The 10,434-nt window shown below is 47.0% G+C and overlaps 1 protein-coding gene across 1 annotated transcript; it reads right to left on the reverse strand.

Annotated features, from left to right (window-relative positions):
- Positions 1–1,315: 1,315 nt before the first annotated feature.
- SNRPA1 (small nuclear ribonucleoprotein polypeptide A') lies at positions 1,316–10,192 on the reverse strand. Its single transcript, XM_073304304.1, has 9 exons — positions 10,006–10,192; positions 8,268–8,415; positions 7,575–7,653; positions 4,892–4,938; positions 4,073–4,175; positions 3,412–3,491; positions 2,779–2,854; positions 2,285–2,378; positions 1,316–1,592 (listed from the first exon to the last, which is right to left on the reverse strand). Exons 1-9 carry the CDS (start codon positions 10,085–10,087, stop codon positions 1,534–1,536), a joined length of 768 nt encoding a protein of 255 aa, XP_073160405.1. The 5' UTR covers positions 10,088–10,192; the 3' UTR covers positions 1,316–1,533.
- Between the last annotated feature and the right edge of the window lie 242 nt (positions 10,193–10,434).

Here is a 10,434-nt window from a genome sequence, read left to right on the forward strand (position 1 = left end):
CGCAGCGAGGGTAGCCCTAGACCAATCAAAGGTTAGAGGTGCTCTGAGTCTGAGAAGCCCAGATCTACCAATCCTGAGGTTCCCTGGACTGCCCTAGGATCCTCCCCTGGATTCCAGCTGCCCCTGCCCCTGCCAGGAGTGATGGGTGTAGCTGCCACAGGGGTTGCAGGGGGTGGAGGCCCCCACGGGTCCCAAGACCCCGTCTCTAAGGCATGCCCAAGTCCTGGACTTCGGAAGATCCTGCCTCCCTGTGTCTAATGGCTGTGAATAGCTCCCTGCCTACAGCCTGTGACTTGCAGGAACAGGGCCTGCCCAGAGCTGTTACTGGCCTGGAAGAACTGAGCATTTATTCCTCTCTCCAACTCCCTCTGCATTTGCCAGTGCCTCCCTCGCTGTATGAGCTGCCAGCCCTTGTTACCTACGCTTTTACACCCCTTCTACCGCCATGACTTGGCACTGGTTACACCTAGCCCTCACATCAAGCCTCCTTCACACTAGCATCAGCTTTTAAGAACAAGTCTCCCTACTCTTCATCTCTTACCTCCTTTGCTGGCTGCAGATCTTCTCAGACAGCTGACTGCTGTTCATTTCCTGGATAGGGTCCCCAGCTGACTGCTGTTCATTTCCTGGATAGGGTCCCCAGTTGCAGCGGCTTCTAGATTCTCTGCTTACATTTATCCTAGCTTCCTGCTTCCGCTCCCCAGATGCTCTTTGTACAGCTGCATGTCATTTTAGGACTCACTACTGCTTGTCCTTCAACAGAGCTCCAAATAGCAGATCAGTGTTTTTAAAAACTTTATGCATCACTGGAACATGCTCACTCATACGTAGGCCCCCACCCCCCTGCCCTGAATCAGGCTGCTCCAAGGCACATCTGTCATTTTTCTTTTTCATTAGTTCATTACACCCAGGGAGACAGACAGTGTACTGCTTCATTGGTTTGGCTTGCAATGGGAAGAGCCTGCAACCATGAGCATTGCTGCATAAGCATGTCACATCACTCAGCATCCTAGTCTTTAGAAGTCCAGCTGACTCAGACCTTGTAAAGGCATGCTTCAGGCATATGGTGACTGAATATAGACCATGGGTAATTTATTTTTTGCTTTCCCCACTGTTGTGTCAATATTTATATTCATATTTTAATAACCGACAGTTTAAATCCTATGAAGACTTCACCAGTAACTAAATATCAAGGGTGAGTTAAAGAAAAGGCCACTGGGGAAAGAGAATGCATCTAGGAGAAACCTAAGGAAGAAGAGGATACTAAATCGATTTTAGGCCCACAGAGAATAAAATTGTCACAATAACGCCTGCAGAGAGGAAATGCTGTTTTATTGGACTTCATGTACAGTATAAAATTTACAATGGAAATTTCACACACACTAATCGGACTTCAAAAAAAGCCCCAAGCTAACAAAAATCCATTTTGTAAAAGTGGTAATGTTATTAACTTAACTCTATGACAACACTGGAAATGTATTCATAAACAAGGATACAATAGTACATATTCTTCAGATCACCTGACGATACCATTTAAGATCCATTGGGAACTGTGTCTTCTTCCATCTCCTCTTCAACTTCCTCTGTTGGTCCTACAAAATGGATACATCAGAATTATTTAATACCTGTTAAGACTTTACAGACTAATCTCTTATACCCTATCTGAAAAGGGGGGTAATGATTTGAAGATTCTCACATTCACCTACAGTTATTGGTTCAATTATTTTACTGCACAGTTTTGAGTTATACCCATGGTAACATCTGACCTTGTCACTGCCTAGTCTGATATGCAGCTTGCTTTATTCCCACTGAGAAACTCCCCATAGTCTAGGTCTTCTACTGTCTAAAAAGGTCAGAATACCTGGTATCTTTAGGGTCAGCAAACTGACCCAGAAAATTAAGCTTTTGTCTTTGAGGTTGTCAAATTTCGCCCAAATGATTTTAGTCAAATTCAACTATACTGCACAAGTGTTACATTTTCACTTTGATTAAGATTCCTGCATCCTTTCACAGTGTCTAAAAGTTCATCTTTCCTGATTTATGCAGCATGAAATATCCACTCCCTTGTTCCATCCTTTTAACTTTTTGGAAATAGAATCAGACCGATTGATGACACCAATTCTTTAACCATCTCCAACAACATAACCCATCCACCTCAACCCACTGATTGAGATCATATCAAGTTCCAGGCAAAGTTTTAAAAAGTTATGTTTTTGATTCATGCTGTTTATATTACTCAATCACTCTGTAACAAACCAGAAGAGTAACAAAAGTATACAATTACCTGTTTTTCGTTCTCTGCCAGGTATCTGACCAGACTGCAGCAAACCCTTGAGTCTCTCCACTTCAGCCAGAGTTGTAGCATTTGCTATGGCATTCTAGAAGGGGAAGACCAACAAGCTGATCAATACTCATTCAACATGTTAACAAGCTGCTGCGATTAATATTTAAAGAACATCTGCTTCAAGACAACTAAAATTTTACTGTAGAGAGAGTTACAGTATGTTGGCCTACTCTGTGGTCAAGTCTAAACTCAGAACAAGATGTCGCTAAGATCAAGAAAGCGACGCAAAGGAAGTCCAATAAAACCTCAGATTTCTGCAACAAGAAACCCAAAAGGTATAGTATGTAAGTGATCAGAACGCATTTTTCCTCTGTTACTTTGGAAAGTAAGAATGCCGTTACCAGTAAGGGGGGCACCTAACATCACTAAATTTCTGATCCGGGGTAGTTTCCCTACTTCGTTTTTCCCTGTACATCATGTCCTAAAAATGTTACCTTAATTGCTTCAACATCTCCTGTGGAGGGCCCAGCTTTCTTTTTGTCAGTCGGCAAACCAGCACCTGGATTGAAACTTGAAAGAAAAATAAAAGGCATATCATTAACATCCCTATGAATGACATCTGCTTCTCTTACTTCCAAAGTTAAAACTTCGGAAGTATTGCATTCAATCAAGTGTAGTATCTTATCTTTGTTAACAAACTGATACAATGAAGAACTGCCTCCTTCAGAAACACCAGCAGGTCAGCTTCCCCACCTCCCACCCTTTTACTTGCTTCCCCACCTCCCACCCTTTTATCTGCTCATGAAGAGAAGCAGGCCTTCTACATTAAGAAGATTATGCATTGGATTTAAGCCATTAACTTGGATGTTGCTGAACAGTTGAGTTCTGCCACGTAGACTGTAATGAGAAGTCACCTTTTTTAAAAAAAAGTGGTTTTGAGCAATGGTATTCACCACCATCCAAGAGTAGGATGTTTGGAGCCAGCATATCTGGTGAGACACCACCAGAGATATTAAGACATCCTGTTAACAAGTGGCATTTCAATTTACTCTCCACTGCCACACAGGGAAACCCAGGTGGTGTTTCTGAAGGCAAATGCCAGTTTAAATTGGTTCTCTTTATCTTACGTTTTTGTTCTCTTGGCAATATCCTTTGCAAGCTGTGCACCCCGTTTGCCCTTGAACATTTTCTCTGCCTCCTGACGCTCCTACAGCGATACCACACACACACAAAGTTAATTTCAATAGGGACATCATGTGCATTTTGCATAGCTTCTTTCCTTGAAAAACCAATAGGCTGAAGACTTCTTGGATCAGTGAAGACCGGTGTCTCAACACTAGATTTAGAGGCATTTTGACAATAAGTTAAAAGGCTTAAACTCTGAGTATGGCAGTCTCAGACACTTCCCAGAGGAAATTCTTCCCCACCTTTTTGTCCTCAGATGGAGTGGAGGTTTATGTTAAGATTTCCTATTTCTTTCACTAAAGATCTGCTGCTGTACTCAGAACACTAAAAAGGACAAAGAAGATCCAAACTGTACTTAAACACTGGTGGTTTAAGCTACTGAATTAAGCTATTGAAACAGCGAACTGGTGAAGTAAAAGCTGCCCCAAAGTATGTATTTCATTAGACACCAGTATTGATGTAAATGTAGCTTACAAACACTGGTGGGTAAGGGGGGGAGGGCACAAATTGCACCACCATTAAATTTTCAAATAAAACAAAACAAGAACAAATGTCTAACTAAAAGATCCTAATTACAGAGAGGCTAGGAAAAATGCCACTTACTTTTAATTTCACTTTCTGGAAATCCAACACTCTGATTTGTGGGACTTTGTGGATTACATACAATCTGTAATGCTTCTTATTTGTTACAGGGTTCCTTAAAATACTATGAAGTAAAGAAAGATTTTAAAGAAATTCTGAATACAAGAGACTGCTTCTTTTAAAGAAGTTGCACGCTAAACTTTAAGGCTGCACACTAAATAAATGCAGTAACAACGCTGCTCTTCATCTCTATGAAAAAGAGTGAAAGTTTGTTCTTAGAGTCTAGTTTACCATCTTAGTGAATTTTACTATGGAAATGAAAACGAAAACACAAACAACTCTAATTGTTCATCATATTTCTACAACAAACAAAAATCTGAACATTTCCTCCCCCCACCCCCGATTCTGGCTCATGATCTCTTATTGATCTCCTGGCTTGATGCAATTCCCTCTGCTGAACAGCATGTGATTTAGATTTAAACTGAAGTATTTTGTAACAATAGATCTCAACGTAATTCTGAGAAGGTAAAATATACAATAGAGACAGTTGTATGCTTACACAGCACTTAATGTAAACAGTGGCTAATTCCTATTTACTTTGGCAGACTTGTTGGTAACTGAAGAATTTCACCCATTAAAAATTATGTATTTTTTGTAGCCTTTTGTTTATTGATTCATTATTTAACACACGTCTGGGTCCAATGGAAAAACCAGCCATTTCAAAACAAAGAACTAAGCCAGTGGCTAATAGTAAGCGTAAAATAATATGAAAGATTTTTTTTAAAAGCAAGTATAACTGTACATTAAAAAGATCTGTTTATACACATTAAGATTACGTACCTCAGGTAAGTCAGTGATTTAATTGTTGCCAAAGGATCCAGTTCACCCTGAATAATGGGACTACAATAAGTAATCTTAAAACAGACTATAACATGGTTCAAAAAAGAACTAGATAAGTTCATGGAGGATAGGTCCATCAATGGCTATTAGCCAGGATGGGCAGGGATGGTGTCCCATGCCTCTGTTTGCCAGAAGCTGGGAATGGGCCACAGGGGATGGATCACTTGATTATCTGTTCTGTTCATTCCCTCTGAAGCCCTTGGTATTAGCCACTGTCGGAAGACAGGATACTGGGCTGGACAGACCTTTGGTCTGACTCAGTATGGCCATTCTTATGTTCTAACTTAACAGGAGTCCAAAACTTGTAATGGACTATCATTAGCCCCTAGCGTATCCAAGCACTCATATAAATAGCAGGTAAGTAAAAATGGTTGGTAGTATGCGACTACTGTAAAGGATATCAGACTATAACAAAGGATAAAGATCATGTTCATTTCAAACTTTTTTTTAAAAAGTGAAAATGAAATGAAAGTAATTTATTACAATGATCTGAAAATATTTTTTCTAGAAATGTAAACAAAGTACTTAACAATATCTGAATTACTCAGTATATAAACCTTCATTCAAGAAAGAATTGCTCTTAAATATTCTGAATATCATTAGGATAAAATACCTTCAAAATAACAGGGGAAAAAGAAAAAAAGGAAGAAGAGGTAAAACAAATTTTAGTCTTAGGCCATTAGCACATTGAGATAAGGCTTAAGCAGATAAGGCCTTGTCTACACTATGAAGTGTTGTTGGCAAAAATCTGCCTTTTGCCAACAAAGCAAGGGAGGTTACACACTACAAAGCTACTTTTGGCGGCAAAAGTCTGTTTTGCTGACAAAATAAAACCACCTCGCCGAGAGGCATAAAGCTTTTTACGACAAAGTTAAAGCAATAAAGCGTCAGTGCAGACACTGCTGTTTGTTTTGTCCACACAACTGGCTTCCACCAATATCCCACAATGCCTGCCATGACTGTTTTGATCTTTGCTACCCTGCAGGCATGCTCTCCTCCCCTTTCAAAGCTCCAGGAAGTATCTGCCATCTGAGCTGTGCTGCTCTGTGTCATTAACTTGGAATGCTTCTGTTCTACACTAGTAACACAGTGGCAGGCAGACTGCTGCTGTGGGGAGTGGAAGGACTGACTGCCGTGCTGCTTTGACATTCCTCAGGTCACAGAGCTGCTCAGGATGCTGCTCCCTGCAGCTAAGGAGGCTGCGGGAGAACTTGGAGGGAATCACAAAACCATAGGCTGCTTCAGAGAGATTGCTGTGAGGAGCAGAGTCGAGGGCTGATGTGGGAGGGGGGTTCCCCCTCCCCCAGGATTGGCTGGTCAGCCTGCTGTCTCCCCGGCCCAAGGCACACCACTCTCCAGCCCCCTTCAGTTGAAACGCAGCTGACAATCTACTGGGATGCCCATGGAACAATGGGATTGAGAAACCTGCATCATGTGACGCTGTACCTGCCCCATGGCAGCTTTGCAAACCCTTCCCATAGCACCCTGCGGCCAGCTACCACAGTGCACTTGCTCTCTGTATGGATGCAAGAGCTGCTAGTGTTGATGCACTCCGCCGACACAAGGAGCATAGTGTGGACATGCAACAGCAGTTTTAATTAAAGTGGCATAACTTTCGGCAACAAAACTTTGTAGTGTAGGCAAGGCCTAACCATGCCATCAAGGACTTAAAATCTCAAGCCCCATACCAAGGACTAAAATCTGCCCTTATTTATGCCTGTGCAATAGTCTCAGACAAAATTTAGCCTTAAGAGGGTATATAATAATACTGTTAGCATTCACAAGCATGTAATGCAAACATAGAAACTAGGAAAAAATATTGCATATGATTCCTAAACGGCTATAATACAACTATGAAACAAAAAAGTTTTTACATTGAGTGTTTCAGGTTTTTTTAATTCACAAGACTTTGTTTCTTTGAGTCTGTTTAGATCTGGAGTTGTTTAATTTCAAAGCAATTAAGTGATCCTTGTGAAAGTTTCCTATTCTCCTTTCAGAGTAACAGCCGTGTTAGTCTGTATTCGCAAAAAGAAAAGGAGTACTTGTGGCACCTTAGAGACTAACCAATTTATTTGAGCATGAGCTTTCGTGAGCTACAGCTCACTTCATCGGATGAAGTGAGCTGTAGCTCACGAAAGCTCATGCTCAAATAAATTGGTTAGTCTCTAAGGTGCCACAAGTACTCCTTTTCTATTCTCCTTTAATATTCCATGCCCATTTTACATCGGAAGAGTGTAAAAGAGGCATAAGCCTAATCAAACTGGAAAATTAAAGAAAAGTCTGACCTTTTTGTAATAAAAATAGCACAATATCCAACTTCAAAAGGTACATTCTAATGAAGGCTACAGTCCCATAAACAATCCCGCACACACTCAACTTTTATGCATTTGAATAGTTCTATTCACATGTTACTGTGTTATACCTTTCCTAGAAAAGCCCTCTATCAGTAACATCTTATGCTTCACTGCATGTCAAAAATTATCCTCTTGAGAAAAGATAATCTGGGATTAATACATGAAAGGCAAATAAAACTGCTTTAAACAAAGCCATGTAACAACAACAACATATACAAATATGTGCATAATTCAAACTGGTTTGATCTATTTTTTTATTAGTAACTTACCAGCTCCACAATGCTATTATTGGTAAGAATGATCTCCTGGAGGTTGGGTAAGGCCTGTTCGAGTCCCTCACCTATCCGACTAAAATTAATATTTTTAAAAAAATTATCAAAATCTGATTTAGGTTGGTAATAAATTTTAATAATAAAAACATGCACACACATTTTAACCCTTCAATGCAATACATGTACAAGGGATCACCTGGTTTTGGAATCATTCACCCTGTTTCAAGTAAAACAGCTTGGTTCTTTATTTGCTACTGTAAATTACCTCTGATCACATCCATTTTGTGCCCCACTTACCAATGCCCCAAACTTTGTGAACATGATTTACATTTTTCACTGGTCTGAGCACAGGAATGGTAAACAAAAGCTACTGAGTATCTGTGGCTTTGAGCAAACCACAAACTCCATGCCTTAGTTTTCCTGACCATAAAAGGAGGAGAATACTTATTGATCTGACCCAGGAGTTATGAGCATCAGCACATGTAAAGCCCACTGAAAATGAAGCAGGCTACGATGCTGCTCCATATTGCAACATGCTGCGTTCCTCCATTAAAATAATCATTGGCCATTTGTAAATTGCACCACTCCAATGATACAAGGAAAAGCCAATACTGAAAACTGGCTGCACCCCAGGACTCCTTCCATGCACACCCCCAATCTATCCCATGCTGCAGCACCACAGCCCCATACCATATCCTGTTGTTATTCATGAGTAACGTTTTCAGCCTCTTCAGCAGAGGGAACCCGTCCAACTTGCGGATCTCATTGTCAGAGAAATCGATGGCATCAAACTGGTCCAAGGTGGCGCCCAGGTTCTCAATGACGGGGATTTTGTACCCTGGGGGGAAAGCATCAGACCCGGGTTAGATGGAGTTAGTATGGGGGGTGGGGGGGTGAAAGCAGCAGGTTCAACAAGGAATGCAGGGTACCCAGGCAAGAAACCGCGAACAACATCACCCCCCCCAAAGTGCACACAACTGGAGTGAGGCTCCCCTATTCCGTCCCCCGGCCCGAACCCCTCCCCCACAACCTTCCTCACCTCTTCCCCCCCCCGCCCGAACCCTCCCCCCCCACAACCTTCCTCACCTCTTCCCCCCCCCGAATCCTCCCCCCCCACAACCTTCCCCCCCCCCGAACCCTCTCCCCCCCACAACCTTCCTCACCTCTTCCCCCCCCCGGCCCGAACCCTCCCCCCCCACAACCTTCCTCACCTCTTCCCCCCCCCGGCCCGAACCCTCCCCCCCACAACCTTCCTCACCTCTCCCCCCCCACAACCTTCCTCACCTCTTCCCCCCCCCCCGGCCCGAACCCTCCCCCCCCACAACCTTCCTCACCTCTCTCCCCCCCCGGCCCGAACCCTCCCCCCCACAACCTTCCTCACCTCTTCCCCCCCCCCCCCGGCCCGACCCCTCCCCCCCACAACCTTCCTCACCTCTTCCCCCCCCCCCCCGGCCCGACCCCTCCCCCCCACAACCTTCCTCACCTCTTCCCCCCCCCCCCGGCCCGACCCCTCCCCCCCACAACCTTCCTCACCTCTTCCCCCCCCCCCCCCGGCCCGACCCCTCCCCCCCCCACAACCTTCCCCACCTCTTCCCCCCCCCCCCCCGGCCCGACCCCTCCCCCCCACAACCTTCCCCACCTCTTCCCCCCCCCCCGGCCCGACCCCTCCCCCCCCCCCGGCCCGACCCCTCCCCCCCACAACCTTCCTCACCTCTTCCCCCCCCCCCGCCCGACCCCTCCCCCCCCACAACCTTCCCCACCTCTTCCCCCCCCCCCCGGCCCGACCCCTCCCCCCCACAACCTTCCCCACCTCTTCCCCCCCCCCCCGGCCCGACCCCTCCCCCCCCCACAACCTTCCCCACCTCTTCCCCCCCCCCGGCCCGACCCCTCCCCCTCCCACAACCTTCCCCACCTCTTCCCCCCCCCCGGCCCGACCCCTCCCCCCCCCACAACCTTCCCCACCTCTTTCCCCCCCCCCCCGGCCCGACCCCTCCCCCCCCACAACCTTCCTCACCTCTTCCCCCCCCCCCGGCCCGACCCCTCCCCCCCCCAACCTTCCTCACCTCTTCCCCCCCCCCGGCCCGACCCCTCCCCACCTCTTCCCCTTCCCCTCCCACAACCTTCCCCACCTCTTCCCCTTCCCCCCCCCCGGCCCGAACCCTCCCCCCCCCACAACCTTCCCCACCTCTCCCCCCCCCCCGGCCCGAACCCTCCCCCACCTCTTCCCCCCCCCCCACACAACCTTCCCCACCTCTTCCCCCCCCCCGGCCCGAACCCTCCCCACCTCAACCCCTCCCCCGGCCCGAGCCCCTACACACACACACACGAACGAACGAACACAGAGCCCCCGGTCGCCGAGCAAGGCCTCGCTTCGCCCCAGGCGCGCGGCTCCGAGGTCGGGGCCTGCCGGCCCCCGGCCGGGCCTCACCGCGCAGATCCAGCTCCCGGTCCCGCACGGCGTTCGTGTACTGAGCCGCCTGCTCGATCAGCTCCGCCGTCAGCTTCACCATCCTGCCGCGCGCTACCCACGCCGCTCCCGACTCCCGCGGGGCCTAGAGCGCCGCGCCGCGCCGCGCAGGACACTACCCCGGCGGGCCGAGCGCCGAGCCCCCGAGCCGGCAGGCCCGGGTCGAGCGCCGAGCCTTCGAGCGCCCGCTGCTGCACCCCGCCTCCCAACGCCCTAGCAACGGGGGCAGCTTCCCCCGCCCTTCACCAAGGAGTCACAAGCCCTGACTAGGCCCAGCTGCCCTTCTCCCCCATAGGGGCAGCTCCTCCTATAGACCCTCTAGGGCCAACTCCCCATCCTCCCATAGGACAGGAGCAGCTCCCCCCCATTCTCTTTTGGGGCCAGACCCCT

This window comes from Lepidochelys kempii, chromosome 10 (genome assembly GCF_965140265.1).
Source record: "Lepidochelys kempii isolate rLepKem1 chromosome 10, rLepKem1.hap2, whole genome shotgun sequence".
Lineage (NCBI taxonomy): Eukaryota > Metazoa > Chordata > Testudines > Cheloniidae > Lepidochelys > Lepidochelys kempii.

What these genes read in the sequence shown, in the direction of transcription:
- SNRPA1 (XM_073304304.1), bottom strand. Translation starts at nt 10,087, where the DNA reads ATGGTGAAGCTGACGGCGGAGCTGATCGAGCAGGCGGCTCAGTACACG. An exon ending in AAATCACTGACTTACCTGAG is followed by an intron (nt 4,176 to 4,891) that starts GTACGTAATCTT and finishes TTTACTTCATAG; the next exon opens with TATTTTAAGGAACCCTGTAA. An exon ending in TCCAGAAAGTGAAATTAAAA is followed by an intron (nt 3,492 to 4,072) that starts GTAAGTGGCATT and finishes GTATCGCTGTAG; the next exon opens with GAGCGTCAGGAGGCAGAGAA.